At 44.5% G+C, this 19,213-nt stretch overlaps 1 protein-coding gene across 1 annotated transcript in view; it reads left to right on the top strand.

The window, feature by feature from the left end:
- DYNC2LI1 (dynein cytoplasmic 2 light intermediate chain 1) overlaps positions 1-19,213 on the top strand; it is an 809,324-nt gene that overhangs the window by 447,433 nt on the left and 342,678 nt on the right. Inside the window, exon 8 of the mRNA XM_069608461.1 lies at positions 16,750-16,827. Within this exon, the coding sequence (XP_069464562.1) occupies positions 16,750-16,827 (78 nt within the window). The remainder of the gene's footprint in view (positions 1-16,749; positions 16,828-19,213) is intronic.

The raw sequence follows: 19,213 nt of genomic DNA, 5'->3' as shown, positions 1-19,213 counted from the left end.
TGGAGAGAACCAGAGCTTTGGAGACATTGAGCTTCGGGGAGAAGGTGAGAAAAGGAAGAACAACTCTGAGGAGGTGGAGCTGGAAGTGGGACTTCTTGGTGATGTCCAAGGTATGAGGGTTGAAGGATAGAGTGGAGTCAAAGATGAGGATTTTGGTTTCACGAGATGGTGGGGTAGGGGGCCCAAGGAGGGAGGCCAGAGGGTAGGAGGAAAAAAGGGAACAGGTGTCCCGATGAGGAGGATCTCCGTCTTACTGGCAATGAGATCGAGATTATTTGCTGCACACCAGGCCTGAATGGAAGACAGACAGCCAGGGATGAGAGAGGAGGAAGAAGGGGAGGTAGAGGGAAGTTTAAAGGAAAGCTGTGTGTCATCAGCATAATACTGGAAATGAGGAGAGGAGGAGGAGATCAGGTGAGCAAGAGGGGCAAGATAGATATTGAAGAGCCAGGGTGATAGGATAGCGCCCTCGGTGGCGCCACAGGTATTGAGGGTGGTGGTAGAGGAGGAAGGGCCCAGTTGCAGCTGGGAAGGGCGGTTATTGAGTAAGGAGGTTGGCCAATCCAGTTCCACCAAGGATGTCACAAGTCGTTTTATGAGGATGGTATGGTTGACTGTGTCAAAGGGTGAGGAGACATTGAGGAGAATGAGAACAGGAGGAGAGTTGCAGTCGAGATCTGTGAGCATGGTTTCAAGGGTGTTCAGGAGAGCAGCTTCTGTGCCTCTGGAGACCCGGAATCCAGAATGATGGTCATGAAGGCAACCAACAAGATCAGTGTGGAGGGTCAATTGAGGGAGGACCAACTTTTCCAAGAGTTTACCCAGGAAGGGATTCGTAGAGATAGGGTAATAGTTACCTGGGCAAGAGGGGTCAGCAGATGGGTTCATTAGGAGAGGGTGCACCAGGGAGGGCTTGAGGGATAAAGGGAAAGAGCCTGTGGCAAAGGAGTGATTGCAGAAGTCAGCAAGAGCTGGGGCGGGAGAGGAAATGTCCTTCATGGTTCTGGAGGAGCAGGTCAGCACCTGTTTGGAGGAAGTCTTCATAGAGCGGACCACTTTAGAGACCTCATCCGGTGCTATGGGCAGGAGGGAGGAGAGGTAGGGGGGATGGTAGGAGGGGGCCAAGGGTGAGGACAGGATGTCCTGAGTTTTGGATATGAGGAGGCCAAGGCAGTGAGTGCAGAGAGCTTGGCAAGGAGGGAGAGAGGTAGAGACTGCAAGTGGATTGGCGAGTTCCTGCATATTTTGAAATATTCGTCCATGTTAGGCTCCATAGATAAGGGCTTGGATGTGGGCCCGCTTCTTGGAGTGGATAGAGAAGTGATATTGCCTTTGGAGCAAGCGACAGGTCAGTTTGTCAGAGCCCAAGGTCTACCATTTCCGTTCAGCAACTCTGCGCTTCAGTTTCAGAGATGCTAAATCGGAGTCAAAACCTGTTTTTGTTCTTAGTGGCAGGTTTTAGGCGAATCCTCATGGCAGCAGCAAGGATGTTAAGAGTGTTAGAGATGGCAATGTACAGGTTAGCAAGGTCAGAGTTAGAGGGGGAGTCAGGAGCAGGGTCGGAGGGGGGTGAAGGTGGGGGCAAAAGCAGCAACTGACACTTGCTTCATCGGTTGAATGACGGTGAATGAGGCTGCCGGTGCAGGGGGTGGCTCGGATAGGGGGCCAAGGGCACCAGGACGGAGGAAAGGAGAGAGTGGTCGGACCAGGAAGGGGGGGGGTGGTGTTCACTGAATTAGAAATAGGGATGTCACCAGAGATGAGAGCATTAAGGGTGTGGCCGGCAGAGTGAGTCGGGCCGGAAGGAAGAATAGTGAGAAGGAGGGAGTCGCAGAAGCCCCCGGAACTGAGAGGTGGATGATTCAGGATAGTCGAGGTTGATTTTGAAGTCACCAAGGAGGAGGAGTTTGGAAGAGGAGGTGGAGAGGGAAGAGCTAATGTCGGCCCATTCAGAGAGGAAAAGGGAGATAGAGCCAGGGGATCTGTAGATGGTGGAGAGGGTGCGAGGGAGAGTAGGTGAAACAGACGAGGCATTCAAAAGAGGAGTAGGAATGATGAAGCAGGGACCCACTCAGGGAGGATCAAGGCCACTTCACCTCCAGGCCTATTGGGTCTGGGTTTGGAGAGGATTTTGTAGCCCTCAGGAAGGAGAGTTTCAAGAGCTGGCATTGAGCCATGTCTCGGTAAGGGCGAGGATATCCAGGTCAAAGATGACAGATGTCAGGGGAGTGTTTGACAGCAGAGCTTGCATTCAGAGTAGCTAATCGAAATTACCACCTTTGAAGGTTTTCCGCCTGGGTGTACAGGGGCATGGTACTCCCATTGGTGATGGTGGAGAAGTGAGAGGAGAGGAAGAAGGGGTGGAGGGAGAAAGGAGAAAGTTTATGAGAGAAGGCAGGCACTGGTCGAGAAGGAAAAGACCATTAATGGCTGAGGAGGAGAAACGGGAGAGAGTGGGGTCAAATGGGGGGGTCAATAGGTCAGGAGAGGGGACAGAGAAGCTGATGTCCATGAAAGTCTGGCTGGAAGTGGCATTGACGTAGGTATCAGCAATAGGTAGTCCTGGATTAGAGTCCAGGAGAGCTTTTATTTAGCTTTTTCCATCCAGACTTTGAGAGAGAGGTAGGATAGGTGATAGAGTAGCAGTTAGAATAGATAGGAGAGATAGTGAGTGCCATGGGAATAGTGGGGGAGAGAGAGAGAGGTAGACAGGGGAAGCTGCACAATGCACGAGAACTCGCCAAGTGGCCTAGCAGCCAGGCATGTAAAGATGACGCAGGTGAGCAATATAAGACAGTCAAGGGACACAATTAAAGAGCACACCTAAGTTTGTTTTTCAGGTAAGGCACAGATGCAGCACAACATGGTATTAGTCAAGGCACAAAATGAAGCAAAGATGGTTGATGTACCGATAAAAACACACAGAGGTTTGAAATCCAGCCTAGGCCCTAAAAGCAGCAAGATGGTGGATGCACAGATAAAAACACGCCTAGGTTCAAAATTCAGGCTAGGACCTAAAATGCAGCAAGATGGTGGATGCACAGATAAAAACCCACCTAGGTTCGAAATTCAAGCTATGCCCTAAAATGCAGCAAAGTTGATATCAGGCAAGGCACAAAATGCAGCAGGAAACAATTGGTGAAGAACAGCAGAGAGCATTTCACATGGTGCAGAGATACAGTACGAGGATTGAGAAGTCCACGACAGCAGAGCACCAGGCTGAAAGACGAGCTCTTAAGGTCAAGGTACAAGCAGCAAGGCTGTAGTGGAGGGGCAACCTGCAGAGATGAATAGGATAGTTTTTGCCAGAACAGTGAGGCAGGGTCTGCCAGAAGGGATGAAGTAGCTAGGTGACGCACACAGTGTCAAGTGTGGGTAAGTGTGCTGCAAGGCTACAGTTAGGAAGGATCATGACGGAAGGCACACAGTGAGAAACATGGCACGGCTGGAAGTGGGATGCTCTGATTTGCGGGCATACAAAACCAGTGAGATTGTGGGTCAATGAAGAGGAGAAGGCCAAGGGTATTACAACATCATAACAAGAGAGCTGGTGCTTACCCGGTGTGCGATCACAGAGATAGCGATGGGTGATACTGCGTGGGTTGGGGGCCCACACAGGGCCAGACAGGGGTGAGCAAGACCCTTTCAGGTGGCCCTTTGAGGGGTGGGGGGCTAGCGATCGCCTGCTGGCTCCGGTGCTGCTGAAAGTAAGTAGAAGGTGCCAACCAATCTGGCCCGGCCACCTCAGGGCATCAGGTCAGCTGCTTTCCTTGCCGTATTGGACAGCCTTCTTTCATTGTTCATTGTCCTTTCTTGGTTTTTATGAGGAAGAGTTGGGCCCTCCCAAGCTGAGGTACACCATCCTTTGTTTCCAGGGCGTATTTGTTCTTCTGCGTTCTATCTCCTTCGTGTCAATGTGGTTGGCTGCCAACCACGGATTACTCGTCCTGCTTCTCCTCATCTTCTTCACAGTATGAGGAGATAGCTAAAGGTTGGTTATTGATAATATTGCACTAGCAAATAGTGACTGGATTAGAGGGAAGGTTTTGGTTCTTTGATGTTCTGGTTATCTCTTTGGAAAAGGTTATAGGGAGTTCCTGGACGGAACGGGAGTCCCTATCCCCAAGAGGAGAGTCTCTTCCTGTGAGGTTCCACTTTCCATCACCCCTAAGGGGAATGTTGCGTAGTGGGCTCACATCCCTGGTCTCACAAATTATTATATTATTATATATATATATAGCTCTAAGGTTTGTGGTCCTGTTTGGATTCACATGCTTTGCATATTCCACCATCTAGTGGTTGGTCCCGAGTATCAAATATGGTTTACTTATAAAGTAAAAGGGAATGGACAAGGGCATTCCTGCCACACTATACCTATCCTACATGTGCAGGATAATGCTCCCCGCCTGAACATCCTTAGACTTATTATTTGTTTGTTTTTCCATTGATATGGTTGTAGGAGTTGCAGCAGAAATTTCTGAGGCCAAAGACACCTACCATTTGTCTTCATTACACGGAGGATGTCATTGTCAAAAGCAGTCTTCTTGCAGCGCTGAAACCTTTTATCTCTGACATGCGGTAGGGAGAGAATTAATTAGCGAATCCCCCACTTGTTATTGTTTATTGGACCCACTGGCTTTCCCGGCACCATTTCCCTAGCTAGAGAAGAAAACCTTTAGGCTTTTTCCCAGTGCAACACACAAATTCCCTGGCACAACACTCACAAGGTGTGTAATTGTTGCCTCCTTTATGATTACACCGTGATGGATTGCACTAAAGGCTAAAACACTTAAATCTTGCAAGGTTCATCATTCTGTGCCTTATGACATGGAGGGAGGAAAGGTAGGCACCAACGAGTTTGCTGATCCTCAAACCTTGTGAGAGGTTATTGAAATAGACAGAGTGGGAAAAGGGGTATTGAGGGGGAGTCTATGGTTACTTTGCAGATGGATCCCATCTTCATAGGGCCACGTAGCCACTTGGCCTAGGTGTCTCACCATGGAAATCTTAAGATTGCTTCCTACAAAGTAGTAAGACCATGCTAAAATAGGGCACACAGCTGAAGGCCTGCAAACCTTCTGGCAAAGGGACACCAGTCTGCCTTGGCATGAATTTGGCACCACAACAATTCTCAAACAATACTCAACCTGCTTGTGTAGTCATGTCACCTACTCTACAAAAACCCCTTGCAGACTTTTACATATTAGCATGACCAACCAAGAAACACAAATTTGATGGAATGAACGCTAGGCAAGAATACAAGTCTCCAATTGATCTACATTTTGAGAACCACTCGCATGTTATTGCACCAATGAAAATTCAAATTTTGAGGTTCTCAAGAAACCATGTTCTGGAGGAGATATTGATCGATTGCTTCTACAGCATGAACATTTTGGGATTCCCCATTCACAGACATTGGGCCTCATTACGGGTCAGGCGGTAACCGTGCCGATGATACCGGCAGGTTGCCGCCGGACCTGTAACAATTTACTGGTGACTGATTTCCCGGTGGATTACAAACCATGGCGGTCCAGGAAGTCAGGTGCAGGTAAATTGTAATTCCCCATTTCCATACAGTCCCATAGGACTTTATGGGAATGGGGAACACCGAAACACTGGCACCGTTATGAACGGTGCCAGCGCTTCTGTGATGGTCTCCCTACCATGGCCGCTGTTCCCAGCAGGGTCAGACATGCCAGGCACAGCGTTTCTGGCAGGCAGACCTGCAATATGCCGGTCCGGAAACAACGATGCCAGTAAACTTGCCGGCACTGTTGTTTCTGGACCGGCATAGTTGTAATGAGGCCCATTGTCTCCTTGTGGTCTGAATCAAGAAATGTATGTCAACAGCTTTCTTGAATGATATGTGCTGCTTACTTTACACTTTAACTATTGATGATCTTATTCATATCTATCTTTTAAATCGGGGGGTGTTGGATCTCAGCTGTTGTGCCACCTTGAATACGGTTCTGCACCCAGGTAGGACCTGGCAGAGACCGTCTCCATTCACACTCTTTTCCACGTTTAGATGTGTTCTTTCCTTTTTTAGTTTATCTTATACATAGTTGTCCTCTTGTGTTCCCTGCAAACCAGCTTTATTTCCTCTTTTCCAAGCAATTTTTGGCTTCATAATTTTTTACCCTTTTCTTTTATTACATTTGAATGATCTATCTGAAGTTATTTGTTTTTAGTATAGTCTTTATATTATTTTCTCAGTTTCCTTTTTAGCCTTTTACATTTTCATACCTTGCGTCTGTTTTTATTGTTAACTGTCACATGGCACTCTATTAGCATAAATAATAGCCCGCCTGCCCTGACGACAGTTGCTCCTGCTGCTGCTGGAGGCTCTGTCTTGCTTAACCCTGTATGCTTGGGCTTTTTCACTTTTGAAATAATTTGGATTTTACCACTATGCTCCCTTAGTGAGAATGTTTAAATTATGCTTCAGCTAGTTCTAATTCCCATTTTTGTGTGCGTTTTTGTTCAGAAGAATTATGCCGCTGATGATGGCAATGTACTGAAACGCATTGGGCATGTTCTCGAAGAGCTTATCCTTCTCCTTTGCTGCACTTAATGGAACTTAATATAACATCTACATTAATAAACTCTTTGCTATGAGCACTTCTGTGTATATTCATTTGCATACACATTCAAAGGTCTTTGGCCATACTGTTTTTCCAGGTGGTTTGTTTACGTGGCATTCCATGCTTTCGGTATAATGTGCGTCTAGTACATGTTTTCACATGGTTGCACCACTTCATTATTACCAACTTTGAATACCTTGCGTGTGGCATGGTCTTACTTTCTTGTTTGATGATCTACTTAGCTGCACTGGCAGCATAGACTACTTCCTAATGCATGGTTTCTTTTTTGGGAAGGTGTTAAGTGCTTGTCCCCCACCAATTGCAAACCCAGCTCCTGGCGGGAACTTAACACAGCACTTCATGGACTCCTGGATCCTATCTTCAAACCCATGCACAAGTCCTTATTTACAAGGTTGCCTTTCTGGTAGCCATCAATTCTATAAGGAGAGCGAGTGAACTGCATGCGCTTTCAGCAAATGAACTACCAATCTTCTTTCTATCCCCACAATGTAGAGGGGAGAAATAGATGCATTACACATTATTTGTTTGTTCATGGATATAACAAATTCACTGTACTAGAGCAGTCGATTATTTGTCTCCTTTACTACAGGTCTGGGAGGCTTTGTAGTTTCCTATGTAGATGTTGCACTCTGGATTTTGCACTGCAGTCAAGAATGCTATAAAACCATACATAGACCATTTCCTTTCGTCTTGAAAGCACTCTACATTCGGTACTGGCACTAAACTCTTGTATTCAAAGCAGGCATGCCTTTTGACACAATTTGCAAAGCTGCAGCTTGGAGTTCTGTTCACACTTGCAGACACCATTACTGTCTGAACACAACAACTTGGACAGATTTTGAAGTGGAGCAGGCAGTACTTAAAAATATGTTTTCAACACTACCAGCAGCACACTTCTCTCCACCCTAAACTGCACTACTTGCTCGTCTATGAAAAATATTTTAATCTAAACAGATTCAAAAGTCTCTAAAGACCGAAGTTAGTTACCCAGTAATAGTCTTTCTCTGGCTGGTAGCTGTTTAGAGTTGCATTTGTCCACCCATCCTCCCCACATGGTAGCTCCGGTTCGTGAAAAACAAATTAGCTTAGTTATTGCCTTTATTCTGACATGTAGTACCTGCTTCCATAAACACGTCACATCAGGAAAAGAAGCAAACTGAGTATGTCAATACATAGAGCATCACGGGTACATGCACATGTAGGCTAGGGGGTAGTGTGACAGGAACGCCTCTCTTGACACCCTTTTACTTTAAAAGTAAACAACTTGTAATACTCCGGACCAGTTACTAGATGGCGGTAAATGCAAATCATGCTAAGCATTGGGTAAGTAATGTCTGTCATATATATATCTCATGGGTGCAACATGATTTAAACAAAATTCACAGAGATGAAATACATTGTTTCAGAGCATTAATCTGAAATGTATTTCACAGACTGGTCAATTTGAATGATTTCAGAGTGATTACAGTTTTAGATTTCAAGAATTTGAAGCAGCCCATGTCAATAATTAATATTGATGTGTGCTACGTATTGCGAGCTGGGGATTACTACTCATTGTATTGTAGGCTAATCACTGTTTTCAACTGATAGATTACAACATTAATTGGATTAAAAATATAATTTGCCAATTTTTGCATTAGCTTCTGAATGGATAATTATTTTATAATTAATATATAGAATACTGAGGCGTCCTGTGCTTTCTAAACACATGTAAGGTAACAGAACCACATATATGTAAAATTAATTTAACTTGGCTTAAAGGAACACCATAACATATTTTCTCATGTAAATTGCAGACAGGTGTTTGAGCTTAATCCTTAATTCCTTTTGTATATATGGAATTTATAAAATGTAAATCCCAGTTGGGAAGCATTATAATGCTGTACTTGGGGGACTTACCAATGGTGTTACAGTTAGGCTGCAGGGGTAGCAGATGACCAGGAATTGGTAATGGTAGAACGGGATGATGGAAAGCTCTGGAAGGGGAGAAGTAGGGTTGAGGGTAGTGATTGGCGAGAACTGTTTGAAAAGTAGGGTCTTCAAGTCATTCCTGAAAAGTCGGATGATGAGGACAAGTCTTGTGCATAATAACTTGCTCCAAAGAGAGGTTGTGTTGTAGGAAAAGGACTGTTTTCTAGTGTTTTGTATTCTGCAGTTCTTCATTTCCTGACCGTGACGAGTTTCTCTGCCAGGTAGAGTAGTGTTTTGATTGACTGCTTTGTAGGTGATGCAGGCTGTCTTGAAAATTAACTGTGCTTGATGTGGTAGTCATTGCAGCTACTTCAGGATTGGGGTGATGTAGTTGAATGTTCTTATTTCTGTGATGAGGCATGGTGCCATGTTCTGGATGGCTTTCACAGGGGCCAATGTGTCATCTGACACTCCACCAAGCAGGGTGTTCCCACCATCCGGGTGTACAGTGACCAGGGCTTGCACAATTGTTTTGAAACTCAGGGCTTGTATTTGAGGAGGAATGCAAGCAGGTACCATGCTGTTTGGGTTCTGGTGATGTGTGCTTTCAATGAGAGGTTGCAGTTGATGACAAATCCGAGAGGATTTGCACTGGGGGACAGTTGAGGCCTGAATCTATTGTGCTTCATGACAGTCAGTCAATTCTTGACTTGGGCATGCATGGTGGTTTTTCTCAGGAGAATTATTTTGATCTTTGTCAGATTAGGTTTCAGGTAGGTTCCTCACATCCAGGTTTGGATGAGAGATAGACAGTGTGGTGATGGACGTGGTTGATGCAATTATATTTAGATTAATCTCTGTTATCATCTGCATATTGGTGTATCTTAATGTAAGGTTTGGCAAGGAGTTCCTTTTAATTACTGTATTCCTCCTCGGTAATCAGTGTATTTACAGAGAAAGACATGAAACACATGGCTTGTTTTGAAATTTCACAAGTCACAAATATTTAATGAGATGTGTTGTTGATCACACTGGCATGCAGGCAATATTGCTTACTTTTGTGGAAGATGATCTGTTCACAATTCTGGGTTAAGTCCCTTAAAGGTGAAGTTTCTTTTAATGGGGTAGATTAGCTAAAATAAAATGGAAATTCAGAGATGAAAATTATGTAACCTAACTCACAAGGTATATTGTCTGACCAGTTTGGTCACAAAAGAAACAGAGCACACATGTTTGCATTTGTTCTAGGCATTGCATAGGCATTTCCCAGGCACTGCTATTTTGGAACTACCGGCTCATACAATGTCAACAGCTGAAAAAGTGCGTGTACACCTGGGCAAATAATGGCAGTGTCTGTCAAATGCCTATACACAAGCCCAAACTGTTGGCTTTGCCAATGCTTCATTTTTAACTGCACCTCAGATACAAGGACACACAAAACTCTTATAAATCAAGTAGCTGAAGGCAATTTTATTACACCAGTAGTACATTTACAGCTGCAACTAAGCAATTAAGTCTCAGAACATTGCTTAGAAGTAACACAGGCATGCCCTTTATAGAACAATGTTCCACGTCCCAGGGGGATGTGCTTTGGGCATGGAGTGGCAGGTTGTGGGGGGATGACAAATCCCATGATGTCACTTCTTCTGAAGTGTGAGACCCTTTCCATGAGGCCAGGGTGGTGGGGCTGCTACCCGGAAGTCCCCCTGAGGGTTTGTGAGGGGTCACAAATGTGAGGCAGACAGCTTTGTGAAGGCTTTTCAAAAGATGCCATTTTATTAACTCAGAAGGTTGGATAAGCACCTCACTATCCCTAGTCTGACAAGTATTTCCCTGCCTAAAATAAACTAAAAGAAACAAAAGGATTCTGTCCCTCACACTTAAACATACACAACATAGCATGTCAATATATAGCAGTTACACAGCAGCAAATACAACAGTTAAATCCACATCCTAATTGTTTCTCCTTCTAGTCTGGGTGAATTCCCCTTCCCCAGATTCAAGTAGGATTTTGTTCAACAGTTCCAAAAAGGTTAGGGAATTTCTGTATCATAACAAAGTTCTCTTTTGGTTCCAACGTAATAACACAAAGTTCCAATTTGATAACACCAAGTTCTTGAAACAACTTCTGTTCAGCACCTCAGAATATATCCTTACTTCATTGGTTTTAACAAAAAGGTCTTTGTCAGTATATTTCTGCACCAGTTCAGAAAACCACTTGTTTGACAATGTTACATACTTCAGCCGCAGTTCACATAACACATGCTTCAATGTTATTAATTTGTCAGGATTATTCTGCATTAATCAACAAAAACACTTTAGTGGTTCTTCAGCTTCTTCTTCAAGACTTAACTATACCACAGTACTTAAATGGCTTCCACCTGGTCTACTCACTTTCCAGGCTTATCAAGACACGGTCCTCTGACCTGGTGTGCTCTTCTGCCAGCACGAAAGGAGAGGTGAGAGGACAACAACTTGCTCACTACTAGCACATCCTCAAAATTAGGCAAAGCCTTGAGCAGAAAACGTAATAGTGCTAGGGGGCTATTAGCTCTATTTCCAGATTGAACCACAATGTGCTTTGCACAAGAACAAACCTTAGTTTATACAAACGAGTCATAAATCAGGTTTACAAAAATATATCTCATAATTGTATTCCTTTTGAACAATGTTAAAAAAAAATCCTTGTGGACAGCAAGCATTTCAAAAATAGACAATGTGGTCTCAGGAAAAGTGCAGGTGCAGAAAATTAACACCATAAGATTATTGGGTATACTGGAAGAAAGACTGTAGATAAACCAATTGTTATCCAAGTACCAAGTTCACTGATGTTGTGTTGTTGGGATACCAAAACACAAATCACTTCATACACTGCAATCACTCTAGTCAGAATTCAGACATACTCATTCTCTCATAAATTTCCAACATGTTTCTTTCTGATTGTATGTGAAAAAAAAGCTAAACAGAAATTCATCATGGGTAGTCTGCCATCTACCAAATCTGATATTGCAAAAGCTAACCGTTAAAAATTAGCCTCTAAAATTAAACAGCTAAACAAACATAAACTAACAAAGCTGCAAACTAAATGCTATTGCGCTATTGCGCATGAACAATATTAGAGTCCAGTGGGATATGGACTTCAAACTTCAGGGTCCTGTTATTGGTCCACTGTGGTTTAGGTGCAAAGCAGCAGGAGGATTCAATATCACTCTGGTCTTTGCAGGATTGCACAGGATGAAGACAGAGTGTCGTCAATGTTTAAGCCCCACACGCCTCAGCTGCAGGACTGGCAAGGAACTATCAGACTAATAGAGAGCACTTGTGCCCATAAAGGTGGGCCACAGTACTTGTTCAGGCGGTGGCGTCTGTCAAATATTCACTTTCTGTGATCAAGGGTCCTGGTTGCCACGTGTCAGTTGCATGTAATCCATAAAACTGAAGCCCAGAAGTGCAATGATGCACCTTCTGTGATCTATGTAATGGAAAGTGGAGTAACGTTGGCTGCGTCTACTTTGCGTACACAGCAATAGTCTACTGAATAGGTACGTCCGAAGGTACGGGTGTAACACCTTATTTCGAAGAATCTTCTTAATGGTGTATGCAATAATGAACACCAATTTAAGGACAAGAAATGAACCCGAAGAAAGCGATTGGTGCTTGCCGGTCTATCTCGTGTGTTTGCGTCGAAGTCGGCAGTCGATCACACTCACAGCGAAATGCTCGAAATGCTTCTTCCGTTCTGCGGCTAATTCTTGCGCTCCTCCAGTACTCTCCTGCCAGGCCAGAACAAATTACTACTTGTAAGTACTTCTGTAGTAACGGTTGAATTCAAACAAACTAGCAATGTCTTTTGCTCCACAACTTCAAATATAAGAACCACTTCAAGGGAAACAAGAATCACACTGGTGCTGTTTGTTACACCCAGATGACTGACACACTCTCTGCAGATTATGCTCCAATCCCTCTTACCGTCTTCCTTCAGAAGAGCAGCCTTCCTGCCACTTTTTTTCTTCCCTTTTCTACTAACCAACTGCTGATAAGGTTTCTGGTTCAATTTCACACTTCTTTGGCTTTGGCAATGTGAGTTTGAGCCCTTCTCTCTTAGGCCCTCCTTTTCATATAGGCATTATTTTTTTTTTATCTACTTTGAAAATACCAACAGCCTTCTTTTGGCTTTGGCAATGATGGTTTATCTTTTCTTTTATATATATTGCCCTTTCTCATTGCTGTCTCTTTTCATGCCCCACAATTTCACAGTCACACTCTTCTGATATGGCAATCAGAATCCTATGTTGCCACCTGCACCCTTTTAAATCAGCTTAGTTGATAATATGAGAATCAACTTGTTTTCTACTGGTTCAGTATTTAATTCGATTCTGCTTCACTTGTTTTACTTCGTTTATCACTTGTCACTACTATGGTTGATGCCACTGGACTTGGCCAGCGCGCAGTTAAAGTGCTCAGGGGTCACTATCCAACAGAGAACTCACTGTGTCTGACGTGTGCATCCGTTTGCTTCACTGCCTCCAGGTACTCTGCTTCAGTTTCCCCACGCAGTCTGTGAATCTCTGCTCCATGGTCCTCTGCGACTCTTGTCCATCACCAGCAGGGCTCTCCTGGCTCCCACAACATGTCGGTGCTCGCCTGCTTTCGGTGCTTGTCAGGCAAGGCGGAAAGTTATCAAAAGGTGCACTTTACACTGCGCGACCTCTGTAGCTGCATTCCTCAAAGAGAGAGTCGTCTCCCCCGACACTCCCTGCTGCGCCAGCTCTGCAATTATGGTCTGGAGCATTCAGGACCCACTCAGTACCAGCATCGACTTCACACGCCACTGTGGTCCCGGCGTCACTGCTCTCACACGACCTCTGCTACCACGCAGAGGTAGGAAAAGTAGCCCACCTTCTACTGCTGCTCCTTTCAATGGCCTGCACCTGAGGGGGCTTTTTATGCCTCCCAGTTCTCCTCAGGTGTGGGTCTTTATTCCTAATTGATTGCGACCTGCAGTCTTATGCCTCTGCAGTCCTCTTCTTCATCCCAGTACTTAGGAATTTATGGGACTGGAAGTCCACAATATAAAAATGTTTTTTCTAATAGTTTCTACTTTACAATAGGCTATTAGAAGGTTGGAATCTTAGGGAAAATTATACAAGGTGGTTTCCCATTCTTCCTGACCTGTTCCCCTCCCCCCATGTGATCCTCCCGCAGAACACCGCCCCCAGGGTTTGAATCAGAAAGCGTCTGCCTTTCCATGGCCCCATCTCTGATTCATCACAGGGTGGTACTTAGCGGGTGGATCTCATGGGATGGGAGACCACTTTTGGGACCAGTGATGACCGCATCGGGAGAACGTGGCATTCCCACCCGGAACATGACCCTGGTGCCCCTTTCCAGCCTTGCTCCACTTTTCCTTCCTCTCCATCTCCAGGATGGGAGGACCACGTGGCTCAGAAGCAGACCAAGACTCCAGGCAGCCCAGAGAGCAGAGGACCGCAAAAGCACGCCAACATGCCATCCCTGAGCAGAGGAAACCGGCAGAGCCGCTCTAGGGGGAATAAAGCTCTGTAAATTTACTGGAGTCCCGCAATTGAGCCCGGCTGCCTTGAGGGAGCCAGCACTCGGGTAAGCCATAACACAAGGTATGCGGGAAGGCATAGGGGCTCGGAAACATCAACGAGGTTGTTGCAAAAGCTGGAAAGGTGAGTCTGGGACTCGCAACCAAATCATACATGCGCTTGTAATAAGGCTTGGCAGGAGAGTGAACCAAGTCTACAGCTTAGAAAGAGTATCCAGGCAACACTTGGTGAGAGGAATCCAGGCCTGCACCCAAGGGTCAGGGACCCCTACAGCTGGGAGAGAGCATCCAGGCGACCCTTTATCAGTGCAACAGTTGGTGAGAGGGAACCAGGTTTGCACCCAGGGTCAGGGACCCATACAGCTTGGAGAGAGCATCCGGGCAATGCTTTGTCAGTGCAACACTTGGTGACGGGGAACTAGGTCTGCACCCAAGGGTCAGGAACATCTACAGCTGGGAGAGAACATCCAGGCAACGCTTTTGCAGAGCAGAACTTGCAGCGCAGTAGCTGGCGAGGGTAAGCTAAAGCTACTAACCAGGGTCTGGGACGCTACAGAACTGATTTGTAAGCCTGAGGAAGGCTGGGGAAAGAAATTAATTTCTCTGCCAGCTAAGGAGTGGCTTTGCTTAGACAAAGATAATCTGATCAAGACAAAAACCGACTTTTGTCCAGGGGAAGGGAGTCACCCCTCTGGATCAAGAAGACATCACCTTTGATTTAGTTAGCTTAATGTGTAAGGGCCAGAATTAGGATTTTGACACTGGACAGTGGGACTGTAACTTTGGACATTCTGACACTAGTTATTTCCAAAGTAAAAGTCCCACTGTCAAAATCCTAAATCTGTCCCTTACACACTAACCCAACTGAATCAGAGGTGATTAGGGTGAGTTAGGTTTTTCTTTTCCTTTTGCACCATAGTGAACTCCATTACTCCTCCTTGTCAAGGTCTTACTTCTGCACCCTTACATGGGGAATTGCCATAGGGCTAGCATTACCCAGTGGTAGTCAGTGGGTGGGCAAATAACTAAACAGAACCCCCAGGCTGTGTGTCCCCCCCTCACATTTTATCTCTCTCCTATGTTCTCTACCTGTGACAATAGTTTCGGGTTATAGGCTGTGCTTTCAGTGGCAACTAACAGCCCACACAAAAAATGGCAAAGAAAATGGGGCTTAGAGTTAACTGTCTTATAATGATAGTAACTTGCTGCATAGCTCGTGACTGCATTTTGGCTGGCCTGGTTTCTAAGCAAATCATTATAATATTGCTGTGTTCCAAAACGTATAGAAATAGAACAGGTGACTTAAATGATATCTTCTGTAATAATAAAAATGATGGTGGTCAGTGGTCATTCATCTGGTCTGGCAGATCCCTTCAGGAGTGCATCAGCAAAGTTCAAATTTTTATGGAGCAATGAAAAAATAATTAAAAGCACCCAGCCTTTGGCCCAGGTTGCTGGCTTACGAGGCACACTTTTGAAATAACATGAAACTGTTAAAATCAGTCACATAGGAGTAGCGCAGGGACAGAATTGATCTTCATGTCAAGTGTTCAGTGATTGGATGTTCTTTCCACGTATGCTTTCTGTTTTCTGGGTGCCTAGGAGGAAATGAAGCGCTGGTGGCCCTCTATTTACTGACATGGTGGCCATTGCTGTTTCCTAGGAGGGCCCATGTGGTGCTAGTCTCATGCAGTTGTCAAAATGATATTGTCGGGTTCATGACCACTTGTTACTCACCTTTAAACGGAAGGTTTACAGTGGGCTCAACTAATGGTATCCTATAAAAGGTAGATGGTTTTTGAAGCAAGAGACTTTCCAAGTAATTTCTGCCAACATACATAAAGGTAGGGAGTATAGATATTTATTTAGTAAACTGTACACAACTAATTATTATTTTAAGTACTTCTGTTGTTTTGACAAAGATATTAAGAGAGGTGCACACTCGCGTTGGTATGCATTGTAAAACACTTCTAGACAAAGTAAGAATACTACTGGACCTTTTAGAAGCAATATCTAGTCTTTGTTACGTGAATGTGCGTTGTAAAATGTTGATGATACCATTTGAAAACTCTCTGCCAAATTTCCAGAATAACTTGGGTAAGCCCTAGATAACTAATTATTTCCAGCTTTCCATAGAAATGTGTAAGTTAGTGATTGCTCACATAAAAATACTTAACTATACACTGTAAAAATACTTTGTCTCTCCTTCGTTTGGCAATGCATGATATGTTTAAACCCATCTTGGCCAAACAGAAGACAAAAATCACAATGAAATGTAGCACAAAAGAGAAAAACATATTAATGTGCCAACCAGCATGAAAAACGGCACAAGTACTTGTTCCATTTGAAGGTTTCTCTAGGGATGCGATTGGTTCTGCATGAATGAGCAGCTGACTGACACAGGGCACCTTTCTGAAATGTAGCTTTCTGAGCGCTGGCAGCAAGCAAAAATATGTCTGGCTATCTATAACAAATATGCAAATCGTTAAATCCAGGACTAACCAGCTCAATAAAATGGAGCTTTACTACATTATCTTCCAAGAAATCGTTTGAGCGTTGAGAACATTTGAATTTTTTGCATCTACAAATTGATGTTTTGATTAAACTTGCTTTCAAAATTATGTTTTTATTAACTTATTTTAAAAATTCATATCCATTTAGGATTTTGACTCTGAAAAAAGAAAAATAATATGCAAGACACTTCGGTTTGTTTCACATTATTATGGAGCATCATTAATGGTTTGTACCTTTTTTACTCTTTTGTTGTTTGAAATTTTGTGTAATGAAAGCATAGCATAATAGTCTGTCTATTTGCTTTTTTTTTTTTAAAATTGGTTTTATTGTTTTTCAAACATAGAGAATGCAGTTTTTATTACAAAGAATAAAGAATAACTCAACTGCTTTATAGTTGCTCATACTTAACGACTTACCACAACTTGACCCCTGCCCCCCTCCCCCCACCCAGCAGCCCTTGAGGCAACAGCTGGTCTAAAGTGAATTTTACAGTCCGGCGAAGGAGTTCATAGACAAAGGAATTTTTTAGAAAAGTGGTACTTGCATAAGACATTTCGGAATTAACATTAGGGTAATAGGCAGATCATTGCAATGACGCTTTAGCTGTATCGTGTTGCACACTCAACTTTGTGCAATATACTTGGCTCGGAACTCGGACCATTCATTGTCAATGGAGGTGCGATCACCGTGAATGGCTGCTGTTAGCTTGTCCATATTGAAAGTATTACGGGAGACGTTGATCCACTCAGCTTTAGTTGGTAGACTAGTTCTTTTCCACCCAGTTGTAAGGCAGGCCCTCGCAGCAAGCAAGAGCCCATGTGTCATTATGGGCAATTTGATTGTTTGTTCTTCTGTTTCGGTCAAACTAAATAGGATCAAGAGTGGGTGCTTCTCCCTTTCCTCTCCTTCAAGCTCTTTTATCCAACTGAGCACTTCATCCCAATATGCCTGGACCGCCCTACATCCCCACCACATGTGCCAGTAGTCCGCTTTCTGGCCACAGCCCCGCCAGCAGAAAGGACTCACATCCTGATACATTCTGGCTAGCCGGAGTGGGTCATACTGCCACCTATACAAAAGCTTAATCCCATGCAATTTGTACTGACAAGAGATAGAGGTTTTCGAGGTCCTTCTACAAATCTTGAGCCATGTTTCTGGGGTGAGATGTCTCCCAAGGTCTTTTTCCCATTTATGTTTCAAAGTGATTGAGGGGGTTGTGTTGACTCCAACTAGAGCTGCATACATTGCACTGACCTTGGAGCCTATGTACGTGTCTAGAATTTTTTCGAACTGGGTGAGATCTCTCTGTAGCGCCTCCCTCCAGACCTCCCGGGTCATAACACCTTTTAGTTTTAGGTATTAAAAAACTGAGAGCTGACCTATGCCGAGGGCTTCCTCTAGCTCTTGGATAGTGATGAAAGCGTTATTCCTCCGTAATTGGCCTTCCCTTTCAAGCCCTGCCTCGTACCATGATTCAAAACTGCCTGGATCAGGAATGTCATCCCGAATGCCCAGGGCCCATAGATGCGCCAGGGGGGAGGGCCATGTTGTGACTCCTTTCATTCCTTTGTTTGGTTTCCATATGGCCCATATGGTCCCGAGGATGGGGTGATTTTTAATGCTATTTCGTAATTGGGGCCCAGGTAACCATAACCATTCCCCTTGATAAAAGGACGGAGATAGTAGTTGTCTAAGCCTATCCATTGAGGGTCTTTTTGTTGTCTGATGTGTGGGATTAGAACTCGCAGTTGTGCTGCTCTATGTCTGGGAGACCCACCCCGCCATCGTCTTTCGGGAGGTGAAGTAAGGCCGCAGGGACCCTGGGTTTTTTGTTTTGCCATAGGAAGGTATGTAGGACTTTTTTGGTGGTTACAAAGAAATCTCTGGGGAGTTGGATGGGGAGCATCTGGAATAGGTAAAGTAACTTTGGCAGGATTACCATTTTAATGGTGTTCAGTCGGCCCATCCACGAGATGGTGAGCCTTATCCACCGTTCAATGTCTTTTTGTATTGTACCGGGGGAAGTTGGCTTCAAATAGGTCACCCAGGTCACGAGTCAAATTGATGCCCAAATAACGCAATGTAGTGAGACTAACCTCCATCCCTAGGGGTGTAAATCGCTCAACCCCTGAGTCCCTACTCTTGTCTAGCGGGAGGAGGACCGATTTTCCTGTGCTGATTTTCAGGCCCGCCAATTGGCCGTATTCCCCAAGTATTTCCATAGCCGCAGGTATCGAACTCAAGAGGTTTGTTGTATGCAGGAGGATATCGTCAGCAGGGACCCTGGGTTTTTTGTTTTGCCATAGGAAGGTATGTAGGACTTTTTTGGTGGTTACAAAGAAATCTCTGGGGAGTTGGATGGGGAGCATCTGGAATAGGTAAAGTAACTTTGGCAGGATTACCATTTTAATGGTGTTCAGTCGGCCCATCCACGAGATGGTGAGCCTTGTCCACCGTTCAATGTCTTTTTGTATTGTACCGGGGGAAGTTGGCTTCAAATAGGTCACCCAGGTCACGAGTCAAATTGATGCCCAAATAACGCAATGTAGTGAGACTAACCTCCATCCCTAGGGGTGTAAATCGCTCAACCCCTGAGTCCCTACTCTTGTCT

This window comes from Ambystoma mexicanum, chromosome 4q, assembly GCF_040938575.1.
Source record: "Ambystoma mexicanum isolate Mex_15411 chromosome 4q, UKY_AmexF1_1, whole genome shotgun sequence".
Lineage (NCBI taxonomy): Eukaryota > Metazoa > Chordata > Amphibia > Caudata > Ambystomatidae > Ambystoma > Ambystoma mexicanum.
The sequence above is the reverse complement of the archived record's forward strand: the minus strand, read 5'-3'. Positions and strand labels throughout refer to the sequence as shown.